The 24,958-nt window shown below is 48.1% G+C and overlaps 1 protein-coding gene across 17 annotated transcripts in view; it reads left to right on the top strand.

Annotated features, from left to right (window-relative positions):
* Window positions 1-24,958, top strand: part of STXBP5 (syntaxin binding protein 5) — a 1,512,194-nt gene that overhangs the window by 968,356 nt on the left and 518,880 nt on the right. For all 17 annotated transcript variants that reach the window (XM_078649248.1, XM_078649254.1, XM_078649249.1 and 14 more), the window contains one exon: window positions 11,738-11,863. In XM_078649248.1, coding sequence (XP_078505374.1) covers window positions 11,738-11,863 — 126 coding nt within the window. The remainder of the gene's footprint in view (window positions 1-11,737; window positions 11,864-24,958) is intronic.

Below are 24,958 nucleotides of genomic sequence, written 5' to 3' on the forward strand. Positions count from 1 at the left end.
CTATTGACCTCCCTACCACCCACTGAGGCTGATCCTGAACTAGCTGCCAATAACTATACCACTTGGATCCGAAACACTGTCGATCAAACAGTCCCACTTAAGAAACAATCCTCCAACAGAAACATCAAGTCCTCACCCTGGTTCAATGATACTCTTAGACTGGAAAGACAACACTGTAGGCGCCAAGAACGCAAATGGAGACGTGACTACGATCCAGAGCAAAAAGCCCTCTATAAAATCATGCTGCTTAACTACAAACAACTAATTATCAAGGAGAAAAGTAAATACTATAGCAGTCAAATTAATCTCGCTCAAGACTCAACCAAACAACTCTTCCAGGTAGTGACGCGTCTCTCTGGACAAACAGCACCCACCCCTATTACATATACCCAAGAATTATGTAACTCTCTGGCAAACCATTTCCAAAAAAAAGTCACGGACATCTTCTCCCAATTTAAAGCGCATGCCAATGGTACTGGACACCCTCACTTCGCCTCTAATGACCAAACTCCGTCGGACATGAACTCTACCAACCCCCCTCGAACAAACCCTCCCAGTTCCTTCCAGGAATTTTCTCAGATCTCCTCTGAATTGGTGTCTCATCTCTTACGCACCACGAATTCCGGATCTCCGGAAGACCCATGTCCCCCCGCCATTCTCAAAAACTTCCCCGAAATTATAAGCCCTAAACTCACCGATATTTTTAATACAATGTTCCGGTCCACTACTTTTCCTTCCATCTGGAAAAAAGCCATTGTCAAACCTCTTATCAAAAAAAGCTCACTTGATCCGACGATAGTTGCCAATTATCGTCCTATCGCCTGCCTCCCACTCCCTGCCAAAATTGTGGAAAAAATTATGAATACACAAATTTCAGATTTTATAGATCAAAACAACTGCCTGGACGAAACACAATTTGGCTTCCGGAAGGGACACGGGACGGAAACTGCGCTTATTAAAGCCACAGAGGAAATCAGGAAGTCTCTGGACAGTGGAGGATCAGCAGTGCTCATTCTGCTGGACCTGTCTGCGGCCTTCGACACGGTCGATCACTCCACTTTGATCGACCGTGTCGAAACGACAGGCATCACGGGTGCAGCGAAAGAACTCATTGCCTCATTCCTCACCGATCGAGTTCAATCCGTTGCCTTTGGCAACTTCAACTCACCTCCCTTCACTCTTCCTTGTGGTGTTCCCCAGGGGTCCTCGCTAAGTCCCACATTATTCAACATCTATGTGTCAGACTTAGCGAGGACCATAAAAATCCATCACCTGGCAGTTACATCCTACGCCGACGACACCCAGATTGTCCTAGCCATAAACAAAAACGGAGATGAAGTGGCCGCCAACTTTAATCTGGGAATGCTGGCAATAAGTAATTGGATGGCAAGAAACTGCCTGAAATTAAACTCCGATAAAACGGAGGTGATGCTGTTTGGCAATCTCTCCCCTGCTTGGTCTCCCACATGGTGGCCTGATGCCCTGGGACCCCCCCCTTCCCCTGTGACCAAGGCAAGAAATCTCGGAGTTATACTGGACACCAAACTCACCTTCATGCACCACGTCAACACGGTAGTATCCTCCTCATTCTATACCTTGAGAATGATAAAAAAACTCCTACCTTATCTTCCCATGAATATGACAAAAACGTTGATTAGCGCACTCATCATGGCCCGCATTGACTATTGTAATGGTCTGCTAGTCAATGCTCAAGAAGGTGTTCTAAAGAAATTACAACTGGTGCAAAATGCGGCGGCCAGATTGATTACGGGATGTCCTAAGTATGCCCCCATTTCTGGGACACTCCGAGAGCTTCACTGGCTGCCTGTAAAGAAGAGAACTAAGTTCAAGGCCCTCTGTATTGCCTTTAAAGCAATTCATGGTCAAGGTCCAGCGTATTTGAAAGATTCCTTCTGTCCTTACAAACCTGCTAGATCCCTAAGATCCTCAACCGCTGGACTCATGCAGGTTCCCAGGACTAAGAAAGTCTCCTGGGGAGACAGATCCTTCATAGTTACCACTTCTAAACTATGGAACAGTCTTCCACATTTCATCAAAGCCTCCACATCTCTTCTCTCTTTCCGCAAGCAGATAAAATCCTGGCTGTTCACGCAATAACTCCTCATGGACCAGTTCTCTCTCTCAGCGCCGAGACACCCACGGGTAATTGAGCGCTTAACAAATCGCCTAAATAAATAAATAAATAAATATGTAATTCATGTATAAACGAGAGAAGTGTGGTCTGATGCTTTAAAAATTTCCATTAACCTCTCACAAGTGCTGGAGTTAGGTGTAACTTGTCTTGGATATGCGCCATGATTTTTACATCGACTATTGTTCTTGAATAACTTAACATTTTCTATGCAAGAGGCAATCCGTAAGCTGAATAATAGGACCTATTTAGAGCTATGGATTGCTGTCAGGCTCCCTGCCTCAAATCTCTTCTTTCTATTAACATTAGGAACACACATCTGTTTAGCTACCACTTCATTTGAGTAAGATGTCAGTTTATGACATTGCTTTGTTAGTTTTGATTGTCAGTTACCTTTAACGTTGATAGCGGAGAATCGTTATTAACTTTATGTTGGGCCACAATTCACTGCTAGATTGAGGGATAAAATTAAATTACATTTAATTCTCTTTGCTAGGAGCACAGACATTTTTTCCATTGGTCAGTACCACAAATAGTTTTTTTTGTGGATTGCGAGATATTGCTCCCTACCTAAAGTCACTATTCAGTCCTCATTTTAGATCTTAGGTTGCATTAGAAGGTAGATTTTCGAGTATACCAGATAGTCTGTTCTATGTATTTTGTGATCAAAACAAAATTGTGTTCATAAACAACAGTCTGAAAAATCATTCCTCTACTTCAATGGTAGAAGGTTTCACACAAACTACATATTCTAGTTCAACAGGAATGGTTTTCAAATGATGATTCCTCTTCGATGTTTTGTGCACATTTAGTAAGTTTTGTAGTGGTTGTGTTACAGTACCCAAACAAACAAGCATTGGCATAGCCAAGAGGTCTCTCCTTTGAGACCTTGTAAGTGTTTAGCCATGGAACAGTTGATGTTGTTGCACCAAGGATATTGTGCTGCCACCATAACGGAGGAGCCACCCCCTGACCTTGACAGTCAGGTCTGTCAAGATGGGCATTTTGCCCGTTCGGTTCTTCAGGACTTTTTGATCTGATCCATTCTACAAATCTACCTGCCTTCTGTAGTATTTATTCACAAGGAGAGGTATCTGTAGCTACAAATATCCATCAGAAGAAAATGTTACTTACCCTCTGTAAAGCTGTTTCTGGTGGATACTCCATCTGCAGATTCCTCACCACCCTCCCACGTACCTGTTCTGTAAAATGCATACTTTTCCATCTAAAAAGGTCCCAAACTCAAGATCTGAACAGTGGTCAAGCCAATTTGCTCATGGGCTCTGTGTTTAAGGGCGCGGACAAGCCTTCAAAAGCAGCTGATGGGTTGTGCTTTTATTTGGCAACGCTAGTCACTTCTAGAGCAGAACAACATTTGTGCAGTGCTGCATGGCATGTCCTAACATCATGCAGGAGTACTGCTTTTGAGTTTCTAGATCCAGTTTGACGTCTTGGGAAATATTCACAAGGTGAGGCATCTCTGATTAGATAGATTTCCATCCAAGAGAGCATTACCGAAGGTAAGAAACTTGTTGGACAAAGACATAGCAAAACAAGACATTGAAGTTAACATTTCCTAGCTGTCAAAATTACTGTTTACCTGCCCCCAAGGGGCAGACCTCTGACAATTCACAACCCCGGCGCGGGGTCAGGCGCTTTAAATCAATTTAGATGCACATTAAAACATCTGAGGCACTTCAGAATGTTTGCATTTTCTATGATGTAAATATGACTACCAGCATAAAACGCAGTAGCTCACCAGGGAACCGCACTGACCCTACCAGTGCATCCATGACCAAACTAGCTCGCCGCAGGTCTATAGAAATTATAACATTGGAGCCTAGGGGCCGACTAGAAATCCCCGGACCACACACAGGGCAATCTCCTCCGAGCCAGCCCTTTGCCCTGTTAATCGAATTCTCATGTATATACTGACAACTAAAAAGAAGTGGAGGAGGAGGAGGAGGAGGAGGAGGAGGAGGAGCGAGACCCCCGCCGCCTCCTGCACTATCCTGCTCAAAATCTTGTGTCCTGAGCCGATCACCATACGTCGGAAGTGCAGCGGTCCCCGACGCGGTGTTTCGCGACTGGCTCCCGTGTTGGGACCTGGAGAACTGCCGCCTTAAAGTTTTGAGGCTCATCGCTCCTCAAGCCGGGGGTTAAAGTGGTCCCAGACCCCGGCTGCGGCTTAACAACGGGGCCGGAAACCGGAAGTTACCGATCTGGCCCCGCAAGCGGTCCTGACTTTGCCCGGTGGCGGCTCTGATTCTTGCCGCGGACCTGCCGGCTTTGGTTTTTAAAGGAGGCGGGTGACGGAACAACACTGCCTGGGAGACAAAGAGACGGACTGATCACCGCCGGAGGACCGGGAGCGTGGAAAGTTCCGGTAATCTGCCATGCCGTGCGCTCGGCTGGGGGCAAGCTGGTGCCTGGTCCCTGTGGGCCGAAAAAAAAGGCGTGTGGCCCCAGAGATTGAATGGCAGCACACTGATGGGAGAGGCTGGGCGTGGAGCCCCAAACTGTGCTATTCGGATGCTGGTATCTCGCTAGGAGTATTGAAAGAGGCGAGGCTACAGGAGGTAGTCGTGCGGCGCCTGGCAAGGTGGGAAGATCGAGTGTGGTGCTTGCAAGTGGCTGTGCCAGGGGCAGTACTGGTGGAATTTAAAACTGGTTTGGGAGTACACCGACCCGAATTTAATGCGGGCTGAGGAAGCAGCTGAAGAGGCGGGCTGAGAAAGCTGAGGTGCTGCCTGTGGTCCAGACACACCGTTATAATTTTGTAATTGAGTGACATCATCTGGGACTGTTTGGTGATCCATCCTGTGAGTATGGACCGGCGGAGGTCATGGGTAACGTCTCCTGCTGCAAAGCGCACTGCTGTTAAAATGAAGGAGGCACAGTCTCCGTGACAACGGGCTCCTGGTGAGACGCCCGGAGAGTGGCCCCGCATGTTAACATACCTACGGGGGAAGGGCCCACTAACTGAAGCACCCGCTGAGGCCAGGGACTTCTGTGTATACCCAACTATAGCAGATCATTAACGATTCCTGACCTAGGTGCTTAGTTGAAGCCAGCAGTCTACCGAGGGAGAGAGGTGACCACTGTGATGGCGTTGAAGCCTGATTCGGACAAGACTATGCCCAGGTCCTTGAAAGGGGCGATCGCTATGCAATGCCCAAGGGTCCCCGGTGAAGCCCAGGAAGACCCTGACGACGGGGGAAGATACACAGGGTGCCCTCACTGAGCTAACGCTAACAGATGTCATGGCAGCAATAAACGGAGTGCAGTCTTCACTGGGGGGGGGGGTTGAAATGGAGTCCTTGGACAATAAGCTAGATGTGGTCTCGATTGAGGTTATTTTGATACGTGCAGATCTCACTAAGGCCAGCGAGAAGGTAAAGTCGCACGACATCAAGACTGCTAGTCTAATGGACGACGTGGCGGTGCTGCAGCAGGAGGTACGTGCCCTTAAGACATCGCGGGATGCCACGGATCGGAAACTTGATGACTATGAAGGGAGAGCCAGGCGTAATAACCTATGCATCCTTGGAGTGCCCGAAAGGTCGGAGGGTCAGGCACCGGATTTGTTTGTAGAGGATATCGTACTTAATCATCTCAAGCCGAAGGGTCTCAGTAACCTTTTTACTCGATGATGTACCTGGCTCGGCTGCCAGTGGAAACCGAGGGGAAGGCCTGGTTTTTTGACAATACGGAAGTGGCATCGGACTGGATCGATAGTAGGCCCGCGGTTGGGGCTGTGAAACGAGAACGCAGAGACGAGGAGAAGAGACTTGAACAGTAAAGCTGGAGGCCGAGGAACTATAAGTACTGTTGGAGGGACTAGAATGCCGGGGCATATCTTCAACTGTTTATTGCTGTTCAGGGTAGTCTTAATTATGGCTGTGAACTAATCCAGGGCTCACGATGTTTCTTTGGAGGTGGGGGGGGAGGGGTGGGGCAACGGTTACCTCCTCATTACTACCTTTAGTTAATTAATCAGAGGGGATATTGGGCCATAGGCACACTGCGAGTTGGGGATGGGCGTTTGCCATATGCAGGGGTGCAGGGAGGGGGGTGGAACGTGGGATAGGTAGCGCGGTTGGGTTTTGAGATCCTGTCGTATGTTGTACTGTTTGCATTGTTTGGGTTTTCTTTGAATCCTTTTTTTCTTTATGCATCAGGTGGTAATGTTGCAGTTGGACGATACCGATATAGGTTAAATGTCGTATGTTAGCCAGGGTTCCGGGATAAAGGTGCTGAGCTTGAATGTAAATGGCCTGGGGGATAGGATCAAGAGGGGAATGGTAAATCAGCTTGTGAGAAGGCACTCACCAGATGTAGAACTATTGCAAGAGACAAACCTCATAGGCAAGCACTGCATAGCCCTTCATAAAGGGGGGTATAAATTGGTGGCGCATGCTGGGTTTACCACAGGGTCCAGGGGTGTCGGTATTTTGATGAAAAACTCCTTTCCCTTGGCAATCCAGGCCACGTGGTCCGACCAGAGGGGCCATTATATCGGTGTCTCGGGACAGTGGGGGGGGAGGAAGGTGACTTTCTTGTCAATATATGTACCGCCCGGCCTCCAATCTGACACATTCCGGGACCTGGGTGCTGTTTTTCTCACCTTGCCTCTGGGTCTTTTGGTATTAGGGGGCGACTTTAATGCTGTGCTAGACGGGGAGATGGACAGACATCCAGCGCGGATACTTAGACCATCGCAGACGTGGCTCCCAGACTTCCTCGAAACAGTGGGGCTTGTTGACAGCTGGCGGGTACGTAATCCGACACAGACGCACTTCACAAACGTGTCTGCCGCACACCACAGTATGTCCAGATTAGATTAAGTGTTGGTGCCGGCGGTCATGGCAGCTACAGTTAAGGAGGAACGTTACCTTGGAAGGGGTATTTCTGATCTTTCTCCTGTGTGGTTGTGTGTGGAGCTTGGGCAGCCTGCAGTTGGCAGAGTATCCCCCATTAGCGCGTGGCACCTTAGAGATCCTGCCATCAAAAAAGAGGTAGACATGAAGTCGGAATGCTACTTCCAGGAAAATGTGGGTACTTTTGACTCAGCGCAGTCTTTGTGGGAAGCATATAAGATAGTGATACGGGAGGAAGTCCTGTCTCTGGTGGCGGGGAAGAAAAGGAAGCATCAGGCAGAGGTAGTCAGGGCGGAGGCAGATGTGATAAGGTTGAAGGAAAAGGTGTCCAGATCTGCCACTCCGGAGGACCTGCACCTTTTAAAGTTATGACAGAATGAATATAAAGGCCTGGCCAAAGATAAGGCGATTGCCCAGAACAATGTCATCCAAAGACGAATATATGAACAAGGTGACAAGGCGGGTAAATTGATTGCGTGGCTTGAACGTGAGGGATGAGCATCGAGGCTGGTGCCTGAGTTGCAGGGAATAGATTCTGGTACAGTTACGGACCCGCAGGCAGTGGCGGATGAGTTCTCTGACTATTACAGAGGGTTATATACCACGGTTGGGGGATATACAGAGGCAAAGAACAGTGAGATGATTAAGGATATTTGCATGCCTGAGCTGTCTGAAGAAGATAGGGGATATTTAGACTCCCCTTTTACAGACGATGAAGTGGCACAGGCAATTAGAGGGGTTAAATCAGGGAAGGCGACTGGCCCCAATGGTATACCGATAGAATTGTACAAATTGTATGCTCAAAAGCTCGCCCCATATATCCGTGCCATGTTCATAGAAAGTAGGGAGATAGGTCAACTCCCGTATGATCGGCGGGTGCCAATATTGTGGTAATCCATAAGGCAGGCAAGCCTAAGACACTTTGTTCCTCATATAGACCCATTTCACTGCTCAACACCGAGCCCAAAATCTTGGCGAAGCTCCTCGCTATCAGATTGGTCATGGTAATCACAACTATGATACACCCCGATCAGTCTGGCTTCATGCCGCGCTGCAATACGGCACTCAACCTGCGGAGGCTACATGGGATCCTGGGTGGTTCCCCGAAAATACACGAACCGGCGGTATTAGTGTCCTTGGATGCCACTATGGCATTCAATAGGGTTGAGTGGTCCTATTTATTCGCAGTATTGGCAAAGTTGGGTTTTGGACCAGAGTTCATTGGTTGGGTACGTTTACTATACGCTAATCCCCTGTCCCGGGTAGTTGTGAATAACTGCAAGTCGGCTGACTTTCCTTTGGGGAGGGGCACGAGACAGCGGTGCCCTCTGTCCCCGCTTCTCTTCGCTCTAGCACTAGAACCTTTGGCGGCATGGGTCAGGTTGGACCAGTCAATACGTGGCTTGCAGTGGACACAGGAATGGGAGGATAAAATTTCACTATATGCTGATGATATCCTGCTGTATCTTACCAACCCCAGGGCGTCTTTGATCAATTTTCTGGATATACTAGCCAAATTTGGGAGGTATTCCGGATTCGCCATAAATTGGTCGCAATCGGTGCTCTTTGTCCTCACGGGGGATCCACCGGTAATCCCGCAGTCATGCCCCATACAAATTGAGCCACTCGGATTTAAATACCTTGTTATATACGTAACACTAGACCCGAAGCCACGCTATGCTAACAACCTGGGTCCTCCTTTGAACCGGTTTAAAAAGGACGTGGAGCGCTGGAAGGCTCTTCCGCTATCCTTGCTGGGTAGGGCGGTGCTGTTTAAGATGCTGGCGCTTTCCCGATTTTTGTATGTACTCCAGAATGCAATGGACCCGGTACCATTATCCTATTTCAAGGAAATAGAAGCCCTTCAGAGGAAGCTTCTCTGGGACGGAATACCCCGAATAGCATTTTCCAAGCTCACTCTCCTATGGTATAGTGGTGGGATTGGACTTCCAGATCTACGAAAGTACTATTGGGCTTCACAGCTTGCAGCGGTGAACCATGTTGTGTACGGGCCACCAGGGGACCCAGGTTATGCCATGGATCGGGGGCAGGCGCCAGGGGGAGATATCACCAGGGCGCTCTATGCTAGGCCTAAGCGGTTCTCGCTGTTGGGCACAACGGCACACGCAGTCCATGCTTGGCATGCTGCCAATAGATATTTTGCCTGGGAAGGGAAATTAACCTTAGCCACCCCCCTGTGGACTTCAGAAAGACTTGAGAGCTTGTGGAAGTCCAAGGGATTTGACAAGTGGAATCTCATTGGGATCACTCAGATCAAGGATGTGTGGGGAGGGGACAAAATACACACATTTGACTCTCTCAAACAGCAATATAGCCTACATGACAGTGAGTATTATCGATGCCTCCAGGTTAGACATGCCCTCCTCACTCACATACTTAGGTACACCACGCTTGCGGAGGCCTCTCCTCTTGAGGATCGAGTGTTAGATGGGCACCTTCCCGAGAAAACTATGTCTTTAATATACAAAAAGCTTATTAATAATATGGAGGACCCGCTGAGACTTATTAGAACGCAGTGGAGTGCAGCTAGATGACGAAGACTGGACAGAGGCGGTTTCCTCCCCGAGGGTGGTGGCGATCCAGATGAGACTGAGACTGGTGCAACTAAAGATCTTGCACAGGTCGTATATTACTGGGCCTTGATTGGTACGTATGGGGCAAACGGAGAGTGGAGAGTGCCGAAGGGGGTGTGGAGAGCTTGGTACCTTTATGCATATTCTTTGGCACTGCGTGGAAATACAGGAATACTGGACAAAGGTTCATGGCGAGATAAGAGAGGCTTTGGGGGAGGAGATATGACCAGAGGCCCGGAGGTGCATACTGAATGTGTGGGAACCCACAGACCTAAATGTGTATCGTAAGCAATGGGTGACGCTGGTGTGTATGGTAGCGAAACAGAATATTGCTCAGCAGTGGGGAGCCAGGCAACCACCCCGGGTTTCCAAATGGGCAGAAGACTTGGATTGGTGTATGGTCAGGGAGAAGTCTGTATATGTAGCCAGGGGTTGTCCAGAGAAATGGGGAAAGGTCTGGGGGGCTTGGAATGGGCACCACAGTGAAATTTGTACGCCCCCGGTGCGACCAGTAGTAGCAGAGGCGCAGGATTCCCCATGATCCTATGAATCATAAATTTTTTCAGTGATTCTGTAAGACCGATATTTTAACTTGTTGAATGACGAAACTGTTAACACACCTGATGTTTTTTACTTTTCTGTTATTTTGTTAATAAAAAGATTTTTAAAAAAAGATGTCCAGTGTACACATCAACCCTGCTATGTTTCCCTGAAGTTTCCCACCCGTTCTTTTTAGGGAATTGGGTGTGAGACACTTATGAGCAGCCTTTTACTAATGTCACTGTGGCACAAGGAGATGTGAGTGCTCATCTGGAAGAAAGAGGGAGAACCTGTGACACCCAGGCCTTTTAAATGCGCTCAGTTACTGGCACAAGGTGGGGAGCACGAGGCCGGTAATGCTGTACCGCCCCGTCCAATAGGAAGGGTAGAAACTAAAGCTCCTGCCCATGGAGCGACTAAAAATTCTCTTGCTAGCTACAGGGAACGCTATGCCATAAGAAAGGTATGTTTACAGGGCCAGCCTGGAACAAAGAATAAGCCCATGCACCAAAAAAAAGTGGCCCTGAATAGCGAACCAGATAACTAAAAAAGTGAACCCACATTTGCAAATCAGGGCCGATTTGAAATTTTATAGAAAACACGCTGTATGAGTATTTTGCTCGGTATGATAGACTGCAAGCATTTATTTGCTTCAGGCAATGTTTGTGGTAGTATCTGGAAAATCACCAGTAAAAGCGGACTACCTGGCCACAAAACAGGCGATTAAATTGCCTATGTAACTTTTCTTTTCTGGAAGTGTATTATAATCCCCTTTTGTTTAAAAAAAACTAAAAAAGTTATTTGACTCCGGCACTCGGTGACTAAGCTCTCAGAGTGAACACAATCATACTGTAATGAGACACTAAAATGTTAGATCTTTCCCTTTTTGTTTTACAACTTCCAATTCTCCATCCCTTGTGTGCATGAAAACCACCCATACCTTTGCAGTTCACAAATTTATAATCCTGACATGGCCTGTGGAAGCCCTGATCCAATCCCTCTTTTAGAACATGCTCCCCATCCTCATCCGCTAGAACCACCTGAAACTCGCAACTCTTTTCTTAACTTGAATAGGAGTCACCATAGACTAGGCTTCCAATTGGAACTGTTTAAAGTTCTGAATTAACCCGCCCCCAAACACTCCATACCAACCAAATGATCGTGTTGCTGACCATTCTCCTCATGGCTGTTTAAATAGCTCTCCAATTTAGGTCAGGGGTTGGTTTTACATTTTGTACATGTATATGCTCTATTAACATGTGGTTTATTAATTCCAGACTACTACTACTAATAACTACTCTGCTGTATAGGTTGGTGAATCATTAAAGCGTCATCATATCCATTGTGCGGTACACTGACAGTCTCTTGAGCATGGTTCATGCACTCTATGCTGATGCTGATGGATTTGTCAAAGCTGTTTCTTATTGTACAGAATTACTTTTAAATATTGATGACAGTTTCTCCTTGACGATTACTAACTTTCCAATGTTATGTTCTCGTGTTGTTTTCAATAACTCTAGCTCATTTGAGCTGGTCTGTTTTACAGTGTACAATTTCTACTTGTATTACAGAGTTAAAAGCACTCCATTGAAACAGTCGGCTGGCTACCAGGTCGAGCTGGTTATTCAGCTAGTGTGGGTTAGTGGTGAGCCTCCACAACAGATAACTAGTTTGGAAGTCAACTCGTCTTATGGTTTGTGAGTACAGTTTACTAAAAAAAAATGTTTTTCAAGTACCTTTCATTTGAAGCTTCAAATCTGATATTGAATGCAGAATTTATTTAAGATAAAAACTTTCTTTGCTTTTTAAGATGATTGTAAACTCTATATTACGTCATCTTCCTTGTATGTTCAACAATTTCATCTATGCTTTTAATATTTACCTATTTTGTCTAGTTCTTCCTGCATGAGCTAATGCCTTTTCTATCTACATGCCTCATATTTGCACTTTAGTTTTCAAACACTCTAATGTCAAAAGGCTCAAGAACAGTTCCTACCGATCACCTTGTTAGAGAAGTTGCCACCTTTAAGCTAAAATTCAAGAAACAACAAACTAATTTGTTGGAACAGAGCAGAAGGACCAGTGCTACAGTTAGGTTGAAAATATCTAGAAATTGCAAGAAACGGGAGCATACATTTTAAAATTTCCCATAATTGCATTGTGCTTAAAATGTGACTTCCTTTGTTATGCTTCAGTTTCTAGACTGGCTTATGTACCGTTTTATTTCATTTAAACATACTCCTGAATCACTCCCTCTTGCCCTCACTGTTCCCAATTGGGGCACCTATAAAATCCAATGATCCGTACTTGTTTATATTTCGTTTATGGGGATCACACTAACACCCATGCCAACAATTAATTTCCATCTGATCTATCATCCAGCAAGTGAATTACGGGGATTGTAAAATTATTTACACTTGCTATACCCTGGCCCCCGAGATTAACCCAGAACATCTGCAGGAGGACATTAAGAATGACTCCTCAAAAGCATGTGAAATGCTATTACTGAACATCCCTGGATACGTGTCATGTTGAATAGTAAAAGGACAGTGCTATCACTGAAAAATGCACATACCTTACAAACAATTTAATCAGGCACTAACATCCAAGACTCCTGCTTCATCTTGGATTGTGAATCTTCCATAGAGCTATCTGGACAATATTCTACCTTGGAAGGGTCGTTCAAAGGCTTGACCACGCCTCTTCCCCTGAATTATGGCACTGGCTAAGCATGCGAAGAAGACCAGCATATGACTTTTTTTGCCCAATGCTAGATTCCACCGCCACCCAAGCCAAATGATGCCTACAGGTGATTGCTGACACCCCTGTGCGTGACTGTGATCACAGAATGATCAACATGGCCCACACTCTGAGGATGCCCACCAACAAGCTGAGTGTGGTGTCTAGCAACTTTTGCACGCAGTCTTCTTTTGCCAGGACAGCCTACTGTAAGCCCCAGGCACGGATGTGACAACACCAGAAAATACTGTGGTGCCACAATCTGACCCTTCGTTTTCTCCCCAAACACCTCCCACACCCATTCCAGTCCTAGTAGTGAAAATATGAAATCCAGTGCAACAGTAAAATAAGATGTGGATGTACTCCACATAAAATGAAGGAGTTGATTTGGGGTAGAAAAGTACCTATCAAAGTCCTTAGCCGTACAGGTTGAAAATGTTTTTTTTAGGAAAGGAGAGCAAACAGATAAAGCATGCAGAGAATCAGGACCTATTAAAATACCCTAATACCAGGCTGCCAACTGGATAAACTATTCCAGACCAAGAACTAAAAAATTTGAGACCAGGTGTTGTAAAGTAGAACATGCTTGCAAATAAGATTGCTTTTATGGGGCTGACCTCAACAGTACAGTAGAGTTTAAGATAAGTTTTGTTTCAGTGGCAAAGAAAAAGGCTATATTAAACTACCCACATGCATTGCAGATCACACATAGTAACATTCCTGCCATTCTCACAGCACAGCCAAAGAGTACTGTGCCTCAAATAAAAATAGATGTATTAACAAAGAATAAAAAATAGACCTGTCATAGAAGAGCACAATGTTTGTTGATGTGGTAAGACTAGATGACTTGAGATTTAAGACTTTAGGCACAATGTTTTATGCAGGAACCAATAATGGGACTGCACACAAACAGTCAGAGCGTAAGAATCTGCTATTTCATGTGCATGCTGAGTTGATAATTGTAACAAGTATTCACCCGCCCAGACAATAAAATTAAGAGCCAGCGTCCATCATAGTCCAGTGTCTTCCTGACGGACCTATTAAAAGAAGCAAACACTATGTTTGCACGAGACACTGAAGATTGAACTCTGTGTAGTAACCATCACTTCCTATTCTGCAAAGAGAACAAGAAATGAGCTTGGAGTTGGCATTCATGCAGAGGAAGTAGCCAGCTAGAGAGGCATGTCAAAGAGGGAAGAAACAGCCTGATTTGCAGACCCTTTTTACAGTTGCAAACCTTACAAAATCATAGGATCTGAAAGAGACAATTAGTTATGGATTCCTCATCTTAGAATTACCCCCAGGCATCAGAGTGGGTCCAGAGAATGTTTTCCACAGCAGTACCTCTGCATGTCGGTATGTGGCGTCGGTCGACTCACAGTTCGTGATTGGCGTTGTGGTCGCGGTATCTGCTTAGACGCCGCCCCGCGCTCAGACGTCAGTTCTTTCCTTTTCCACGCCTGCCAGCGCAGATCCCGAGAGAGCGGTACCTCAAGTCACTTTTTTACTCTATTTTTGCGACTTTTTCTTGACATCTTTTTGAGTAGTTTGACTCCTGGTGCCCGTAGGTATGTCCCGTCCCCGCAGAAGGGGAATTAGGAATAGTCAAAAGTCTTTTTACAAGTCAGAAAAGAGCATTGGTAACTTTTTTCAAATTTCAAATATTAGAGGACATGGAAGGGACCATCTCCTCCTATGTACCAGTCAGAAAGTTATGTATCAGTAGTTTGCAACGCAGTTGAGGTAGCAAACCGTTGATCGTATGCCGACCCACTTCTTGGGATGGTTACTGATTCACAAACCACAGAAGCTGTATTTGTGGAACAGGTTCCCATTTGGGAACGTGTTGGGCAGCCTTGGCCCTAGGCTCTCAAAATATAGTCCCAACACAATCAAGCAAACAACTAAATGCTGAACCACATCAAATTAAATATATTGTGGCCCATGCAGAGTCATTATTTGCACATATTTCGGTTTTCTCACTAGATATGAAAAGCAAGCATTTTAAATTAAATTCGCAGATGTGCTGAATCTCACTGTGTCACCTAGAATGGAGGCCCCATAAAGTGTCTCGTGCAAGGGCTAACCATTCTGTACTCTTTGTGGCCTCCAAGAAAATCTAGTATCATAACCCAACATACTTATAGTGCCGTGTTGCCAGTAGACTTCTCATCCTAGCCCTCTAGCTAAATCATGTGTCTAGGTTTAGCTACACTTGAAAGAACTGGACATTAAATTCATTACCTGTTGGCATAAAGGTCTGATGTCAGATTGTGTGGAAAAAGAGGGAAATGTTATGATTATATGAGATTGAGGCACCTGGCAATCTGTATGGAAACATCATAGATCATTCACTCAGAGTAAAGGGATAACTAGGAGAGGTGAGAAAGGAGTGTGGAGTTGAGAACGTACGAGAAACTGCTGTAGCTGCTGGCCATGGTCTTAATCTCAGTATGATGGGAGAGAAAACGAAACAGAAGTTTAACAGAATATTCACTGGAACTAGCAGTGTATCACTCAGGTACTGTCAAGGATTGGACATATATGTCAGACCTTCCCCTTTTTCTTAGCAGTTTGTAGTAAATGCGACCTGTTCCAGAAGCCACACTGAAGCACGGGTTACAAAGATATTACTCTCTGGAAAGTAGTCCCTGGCTGCTCCAGGAGGAGAAACTGCAACTGCTCAAAAAAGCACCAAAGTGATGGATCCCCTTTTATAGTACACTTCTTGAAATGCAGAAGTTTTTGATGGCATGACTTGGGCTAGCACAAGCGACAAATACAACAGCAGGAGCCAGCTGATATTGATGCAGATCACTGGTACAGTGATCGGAGACTCTTCTAATACTGGTAGAACAGTAACAACTGGACACTAAGAGGCTAGTGTCAGAACAATAGTTACTTCACAGGAACAGAACGGACAAAAACCACGAATCCCCTTAATAGAAATGAACTTTGCATCTTTGCTTGCCATTGGCCTGGAACCATGACTCGCTTGCCTCTCTTTATGTAGTGCAGCAAACAAATATAATGCTCTTTGATTAAATTGCTGTGACCCTCCCTTGGTATTGCCTTCTAAACAAAAATAAAGTCTGGGAGATGTGTAACAAATATAAACCAGTAGGCAGTGTTTGATATGGTAAGACTTTAGAAAACAAATTCTGATGGATACTTCTAACTGCAGATTCCTCACCTTAAATATTACCCAGGCGTCGCACTGGAGCCAGAAACTTTAAAAGCAGTAGTCCTGCATGCCAGTAGGTGGCATCAAGCGGCTCTGAGCCAACGCCGTTCCATGTCAACACTGTTTCGCTACAAAAGTGAGGAGTGGAGCCATATAAAAGCTAAACCTGCGCGTGTGGATGTCACTTCCTTTTTTTTCTATGCTTTCACAAGCAGATCTGGAGCTTCTTCTTTGTCTTTTGACAAATTATCCAGTTTGCAATAGAAAATGTCACCCATCTAAAACAATGGGGTTTAAACCATGTAGGGACTGTCGCAAATGGACATCTGTGATGGATGCTCAAGAAGTCTGTTTGTGGTCCCTGGGGTTGGAGCACGACTTCAGGGTTTGTGACAGCTGCACCCAGATGGCTATAAAGGACCATGAGGCCAAAGTTTACATTGCTAAACACAAGGAAAGCTCCACACCGTAAATGGTCAAAGTCGAAATTAAGGTATAATTCCCGGCCCGAAGTCATTCCCACTGCAGATCATTGTCATGGTCAAAGGCTTCAGGTGAGTCCAAGAAAAAGCACAATATGTTGAAACAGTAATTGGCCCCTTCCCCCCCATGCTCAGACTCCAGAGAGAGGGAGTAAGAGCATCGACATGCCCCCCTTTCGCGCTCCTGATCTCCATCAGAGCCAAATCAGAGTTTGGTCTCAACGCAACAAAATCTAGGTTCTCTAAGTGACTTTACCGCAAGTAAAGGCCTTCAGAAAAGCGTTGCTGCATATATTTGCCACTTCACAGGCTGCGTCTGGCACGTCTTCGTCCTCAAAGATCCAGAATGGGCTCCAGGTAGATGTCAGCTAGCAGGTCTGCCCTTGAGCGCTGTCTTTGCCCTATGGATCCTCACTTGCTTTAGCTCTAGCTCAAGTAGCATCTTGAGTTCTGATGCCATCCCCTGCGCGGAGGCCCTTTATATCAATGCAGTTGATGCCAAAGGAGGATGTACAGCTTCTAGTGCAATTTGACTCTAAGCAGAATCCACCATGAAGTTGTCAGAGATTGCTTCTGGCTCCGACCAGCCCACAGTCACTTGGCAACCCTTCATATTCCTATATCCTGCCACGTGGTAGGGCCGAGACTTTACACAATATTTTTGGTACTGACTCTGACAATGATAACTATGATGAAGGGTTTGACTATGTTCCCCAATAAGATGGGAATAACTGTTACGAAGAATTGCGGGATGCAAATAGTCTGGACGCTTCCCCATATACAGGCCTTGTGTCCTCCCTGTCCCTGCAATAAAGGCAAGTACCTCTTTTGCTGTTGTTATTCAAAGGGCAGCAGAAATTCTAGATTTACAGTTACCCACCATGGAAGCAAAGACTTATGTATTGACAAAAATACTTCAACCTGTTCAGGTTCCCACAGAGCCACTGTTGTCATTTAATGAGCAGGAAAAAGTCATTTAATGAGGCCTTTACAAATACTATTTTGGGCACTTGGTTAAAACCTTTTTCAGGTCCACAGGGTAACAGACGAGTCACTCTTTGCCGTTGTCCAAAATTAGGTGACCTATCCTTCCTTACTCAACACCCTACACCAGAGGACCTGGTGATACAGGCGTTTAGCAGCAAAATAAATCCCAATGCTTTATCTGCTACTTTGCCTGATCATGAATCCACAAGAATAGAGGCATTTGGGAAATGGACTTTCTCATGCACAATCCTAGCCCAGAGGTGTTTGAATGTCATACTGTTTCCTGGGCCTCTGTTCTCATGTCCTATGGATTTTCTGGTACATGTTTTGCCTGCTTTTCTGGGCGATCTTTGGGGGTGGCTTACTCAGGCTATTCAGGACAGCCTCAAAGCGGCAACATTTATCATTCACTCTGCCTTGGACTCGACCAACTGCTTAGGATGAGCAGTGGGTACTAGTAAAGCCCTCCGGCACCACACCTGGATGAGTTAGGAAGGGTTCTCAGAGGATGTATCGACATCCTTAACGGACATGGCATTTGATGGATCTTTTTTTTTGGTAAAAAAGCGTCTCGGCCTTGGAGCGGTTCATGGGGTGCAAAACCACAGCATGTTCCTTAGGCCTTTCTTCTTGCATAAGGCAATTTCAGCTGCAATTTAAACCCTCTTCTTGGCTCTGGTTGCATTTTTCAATATCACCAACACATGACTCCTCTATCCACCCAGGAGGCCTTTCAGCCCTTTCGTAGTTGTGGCTGCAGTCCTAAGAAATAACGTCCAGAAAAGCAGGGACAATGTTTTGCTCGGGGTATAGCCCCTCCTGCAGCCGCAGCCTCAAAACTGCTTTGATGTGTCCATCTCCGTCCTGCAAACCCATAGGCGCTACCTGCGGGTCACATTGGGTCAGGAGCATTTTCAGTTTGCAGTGCTGATGTTTGGTCTCACCAGTGCCCTTTTGTGCGTTCAAGCACTTAAATTCGGTGTTCGTAGCACACCTTCAGAGGCCGAGCTTACAAGTCTTCCTGTATCTTGACAACTGGCAGTTGAAGGCGTGCTCATCCTAGGCTGTTGTCAACCACTTCCAAACTACGGCAAACCTCTTGTTGAGGTTTAATATCATCGTGCCAAATCCACACCGAATTCCTTTGCAGGCGTTTCCCTTCTTTACAGCTATTGTGGACATTGCTGGGTTTCATTACTTTCCCCCGAAGTGGAGAGTCTAGTTTATTCAGGCTGGTATCCTGATGCTTAAGCCATAGTCCTGGATCTCAGGGCAGATATCTCTTAGGCTTTTGGGGTTGTTGGGCTCCTGCAACCTGCTGGCCAAACACACCAGGTGTCACATGGGGCTCTTCAGTGGGACCTTAAATCCCAGTTGGCACATCATCAGAGGAATCTATTGGATTTTAGCCAGATTTCAGAGAAGACTGTACAAGATCTGCACTGGTGGGTACGGGACTGTGATTGGTTTAGTGGCGAGCACCTCTCTATACTCCACTCACCGCTCACGGTGATCATGAATGTATCACTGCTGGGCTGGGGATGCCATCTGGGAGAGGTGGAGTTTGAAGGCCTCTGGTCTCTGTTGGATGCCCGACTCCATCAGTTTGTTGGAGTTGAGACTGATGCATTTGGCTTTGAAGGCCTTCCTGCCCACCACCAGAGGAGTGATGCTTAGTGCAGGCCCTCACAGACATGACCACTGATATATGGTACTTCAACTAGCAGGACAGGGTGGGGTCTTGGGTCCTGTGTCAGGAGGCCCTGAACTGTTGAAAGTGGCAGGACCACCAAGGTGTTTCTTTGGTGAACCACCTGGCAGAATCTTTAAACACCTGAGTGGACAAACTCCGGGGCAGTTTCTTAGTGGATCACAAATGACAGTTGCACCCAAATGTGACTCAGGGTGTCTTCCAGCATTGGGGAGAAACCTAGCCCAGTCTTTTTACTACTGCTCAGAACGCTCATCATCGCTTTTGCTTGTTGGAGTTTCTAACGTGGTTCTCTCTGAGACTCCTTCCATATAGAGTAGAGCTCGGCCTCCTGTATGCGCTCCACCAGTGCTGCTCCTGCCCAGTATTCCGAAGAAGAACAGTAATAACCCTATTCAAATCATCTTAAGTGCTTCAGTTTTAACCAGGAGAGTGTTGTTCTCTGAACTCCTGGGCATGAGCATCTTTCCTCCGATGAAGCTGCCACTTTAGAAGAATCTTCTGTCACAGTAACACGGCAGGTTGCGACACCTGGGCCTGCACAGTCTGCAGCCCTATACTTGTAGATTGAGTAGCTTCAGTTGGCCACCTTCAACCTGCTACCTGAGGTCATCATGTCAGCGAGAAGTCCCTCCAAAAGAATCAGTGTACGCCAGTTGTTGGGACAAAATTGTGAATTGGTGCAGCACCCGACAAATTGACCCATTACAAGCAAATTTGTCTGAAGTGCTGTTGTTTGTTCTTTCCCTAGCCCAGCAAGGACTTGCTTTATGTACTGTTAAGGGCTGCTTATTTTCTCTGGCAGCTTTTTTGCGCTCTTATTCCACTTCCTTCCGAGGTAGGTTGGCATTGAGGACCCATGCTTCCTTTCTACCGAAGGTGGGCACTCCTTTTCATGCTGGATAGACTATCGCCCTTGCAGCATTCTTTGCTCCACCTCATCCATCTAAGAAGGAAGAGAGACTCCATTGTTTGGAGCTTAAGAGGCCCCTGAGTGTTTATATTGATATTATTAAGGAACATTGAGTGGATCAGCTCTTTGTATGGTTTTCCATAGCTTAGAAGTGCACGGCAGTGCAAAAAGGACCATCTCTTGATGGATTGTTCTCTCTATAATGATCTGCTACGCATTGGCGAAGAAGCTGCCCTCAGAAGGCTTTTGGGTTCATTCCACCAGGAAAGATCTGCTACTGTGTTAGCATGCCTGGACATCTATCAGGCAGCTATGTAGGTGTCGGGTGTTGGTACAGATGTTCATGAGACACTAATGCTATCTGAAAGATCGTTACCTAAGGTAAGTAACTTTTTCTTATGGATGAGAACAGATGGTCCTCATTCCCCAACAACCTCCTATTCCCCAATCCCCTTAATGGAAGAGGAATCAGTAAGGTGTAGAGCCTGCTACAGCAATCATTTCACATCTGCAATAATAGTAATTATGCAAAAGTTAGAGCCCCCTCCAGAGACACTGAGGATGTCAAAGTGGAAAGGCATTGATTCTGCTACTGAGTGGTGTTTGCTTTAGAAAGAAACCTATGACAGAGGAGGAACTCCCTGTTTCCATGGCTAAGTGAGCAAGGGTGTAATGATGAGACTCAATCCTTAATCCCCCCCAAAAAAATACTTGAATCTGAAAGAAACAGGTTAGTGTTAGATTCCTTACCTTAGAATATCCCCAGGGGTCAGACTGGATCGGGAAAGTTTTGCGTAGCAGTACCCCTGCGCGTCAGTAGGCATCGTCTGCGGCTCCGCGTCCGTCGGCGTCGTGGTCGCCGGGATGATGTCGTCGGAGTACTTAGACGCCGCCCTCGCGCGCTGACCCGGGAAGAGCAGTACTCCTAGTCAATTTTTGACTAACTTTTTGGATCTCTTTTGGATCTTCTCGAGTCAATACTCGACTCAGGTGCCGATAGGGATGCCTGGGTTCAAACCCTGCGACTACTGTAACCGCATGATGTTGGTTACCGACCCCCACCGTCGGTGCCTTTACTGCCTCGGGGCCGACCACGATGACAAGTCGCGCCCCTACTGCCGGGCCTTGATGTCGAAGGCTAGACGGGAGCGGTCCCGTAAGCACCTCGAGATCCGGCAGTCGGGCCCGTGCCGCTCGAAGTCCCGGTCCAGGATGGGGTCGAGGGACCGGTTGCGGGGCCATAGTCATCACAGCTCGGCGAGTCGACATCGCTCTTCTGACTCCCCCTGACACTCGCGCGACGCGGCCAGGGGTTCAGGCAACACTGCCCACGCGGCTCCGCCGGAGCCGCAAGCGCCGCGTCCAGCTACACACCCGCCGGTCCCTGGGCTGCACGCGACACCGGAGGAGATCAGCGCCTTCCTCACGGCCATGAGGTCGCGCTTCCCTCCGTCGGGTCCCGCCGAGGCACCTTCGTGCCCCGCGGGTGTGTGTGGTAGCCCAATCGGACTGGCGGCTCCGGCGCCGTCGGGTGCTTCGGTGCCGTTGACGACTCCGGTCCCGACCCCGCAGGGTTCCTCAGAATCCAGGCCTGGATCCGTTACGACGCCGGTCGACCGTACGAACACTCCGCCGGCGCCGTCACCAAGGATGTCACCCCCGACGCCGCCCCCGCACGGCGTCGTCCCCGATCACACCCCGGTCCGGATCCGGAGTCAGACCGGCGTTGCCTGGCGCCGTCTTCGACGCTGATTGGTGAGCCCTTCACCGACGGCCCGGCTCCATAATTTATTCCTGACTTTCAGGAGATGGATGACGAGGGGGATTGGGAGGGGTCTGAGGACCCTCTGGCACTGCAGTGCCAGTTGAGCCAGGACTGGGCAGATGAACTGGGGGAGGCCAGTGGTCTGGACACTTCGCCAGACACTGGATTTGTCTCCCCTCCTACCGTGGCTATGGAGGAGGGGGCTGCTTACAGTGTGGTGTTGATTAGGGCAACCAAGGCCTTGGCTCTTGAGCTCCCAGTCGTGGCTGTGAGGACTAACCTCCTCACTGAGGTGCTCAAACCGCAGGCAAGCTCCTTGGAGCCTCTTCTGCCGTTCAACAAAGCCCTCACTGACGTTCTGTTGGGCACCTGGTCCAAGCCCTCTACAGGCCTCCCTGTAGATCGGAACGTGGCCCGACGCCACCGCCGGGCTCCGGGCGACCCCAGTTTCCTGTCCGTTCACTCCACCCCTGAGAGCCTGGTGATCCAGGCCTCAGGGGTGAGTGAGCAGGTGATGGAGTTCCCCGTCCGCGCTTAGAAGAAGCCGCGGAAACCGGGGGAATATGATTGGAGAATCCCAAGAAAGTTCCAGAAGAACTGGAAACCAAACTTGAGATCTCCACCATGGAGTCACCATGACTACGTCCGCCTGCTGGCGGCGAAGATGGGCCGCCGCCCTCAGAATCATTGAGAACGGGGGAAAGCCGTAAGACCTCTCCCTGCTCCAGTCCTGGAGGAAGGCGTCCGTGGCCTCCGCTAGGGGGTCCGGCCTCCAGCTGAAGAAGCGAGGGAGCTGGAAGTCCAGGCGAGACGCAAAAAGGTCCACCGAGAAAGGGCCCCAGGCGTCGCTCAGCCACCTGAACACTTGCGGGTCCAATTTCCACTGGCTGGAATCCCGCAGATGCCGGGAATGCCAATCCGCGACTTGATTGTCTTGACCCGGCAAATACTCCGCTTGTACTGAAACCTGGCGTGCCAGGCAGTAATTCCAAAAATCCTTCGCTAAGTCTGAAAGAGCCTTGGAACGAGGGCCTCCCAAATGATTGAGGTAGCGCACAGCCGAGATATTGTCCATGCGAAGCAAAACGCAGGACCGAACCGTGTCCTTGGTCCAGCAGCGCACCGCAAAGGACCCGGCCAACAGTTCTAGACAGTTGATATGAAGCTCCTGTTCCTTGGACGACCAGGCGCCGCCTGTGGAAAACTCTCCACAGCGGGCGCCCCATCCAGCACGGCTGGCGTCGGACTCTATCACCAAGTCGGGGACAGTGCCGAAAATCGCTCGGCCATTCCAGGCCTCCATATGTGCCAGCCACCAATTCATTTCTTCCCTCACTTCGCCCGACAGGGGCACTATCTGACCGTACGTTAGACCGCGTCGGAGGTGGTGCGCCTTGAGGCGCTGCAGGGCACAGTAATGCAGGGGCCCCGGAAAGATTGCCTGGATGGAGGAAGAGAGCAGACCCACCACCCAGGCAATCTGACGGAGAGAGTTATGTGATCGAGAGATCGTTTGTCGGAGAATGTGGCGGATTTTCCCTAACTTCTTGGAGGGAAGGCTCAGAGTGCACCACACCGAATCCACGGTAAAACCGAGGAATACCACCGACTGAGACGGGACCAGAACAGACTTGTCGCTGTTGATGACAAAACCCAGTCCCTGGAGCAAGGATATCGTCCGGCGAAGCTGGATGTCCAACTGCACGGGACACTGCGCCATCACTAGGATGTCGTCCAAGTAGACTATCATCCGGATACCCTGGCTCCGCAAAAATTCCACCGCCGGCCGGAGGAGCTTGGTGAAACACCAAGGGGCCGAGGAAAGACCGAATGGAAGGGCGGTAACCTCGAAAACCTGATCTCCCCACCGGAACTGCAGAACACGCCGGTGTGGGGGGTGAATGGGAACTACCAAGTAAGCGTCCTTGAGGTCCAAGCGCACCATCCAGTCGTTGGGAAGCAAAACATCTCTTAAAAGATGGATACCCTCCATCTTGAAGTGCCGGTAGACCAACCATCCGTTGAACTCTTTGAGATTGATCACCGGACGCTTCCCACCGTCCGCTTTGTCCACCAGGAGCAAATTGCTCAAAAATCCTGCCGGGTGTCGAACTGAGCGACAAATGGCGCCCTTGCGAAGCAGGTCTGCAACCTCTTCGTCGACCAACCGTGCGTCCGCACAAGAGAAAACGATAGGAGGAGGCGGCATGCCTTGTCGGGGCTGATCGTAAAACTCCACGTGGAAACCCCGTATCGTTTGCAACACCCCGGCGTCTGCCGTGATCGCGGCCCAGGCGTCTGGAAACAAAGCCAATCGTCCCCCCACGCGGACCTGGTCCTCCGAGATAACACTCACCGTTGGAGGTGTTTCCAGCATTCTTGAATCCGCCACGGAAACGTTGTCCTCGTGTGGGGTAGAAGGTATTGTAGTTCTGGGAGGAGTTAAACTGTCCTCGTCCGAAGCCTTGATTCCTGTTGGTCGCTTGTTGACCACCGCGGCCGGTCGCGCGGCCCCCTCCGCGACCGGCCCCCCTGGAGAAACGATGGTGGAAGACCCGTTTGATATTCGACTTGGCCCTATCTAGGGACGTGAAAGTATTTACAAACTTCCGCAACTCTTTAATAAATGGTTCTCCAAAGAGACCCCCTGGGCCACAGCTCCTGCCTCAGAAGAGGCTAGGTCCCCCAACTTAGGGTCTAACTTGATTAAGAGGGACCTTCTACGCTCTGTAGACAGCGCGCAATTTGCGTTCCCCAGGAAAACCACTACACTCTGCGCCCAGTTAGAGAGGACTTCTGGAGAGATGGCCGCCCCGGACTCCTTGGCCTCTTCCGCCATGTCCAGAATTGTTGTAATGGGGCCTATGGCGTCCAAGAGCTTATCCTGGCAAGCTCGCCAGGAGCAGTCGATGCCTTTGCGGGGGTCCTTAACAAACTTCACTAAGAACGTGGCCATTTTCGGGTCCAACTCTGGGGTCAGGGCAACCTTACCCTCCAGCGTAGGTCTGGGA

This window comes from Lissotriton helveticus, chromosome 6 (assembly GCF_964261635.1).
Source record: "Lissotriton helveticus chromosome 6, aLisHel1.1, whole genome shotgun sequence".
Lineage (NCBI taxonomy): Eukaryota > Metazoa > Chordata > Amphibia > Caudata > Salamandridae > Lissotriton > Lissotriton helveticus.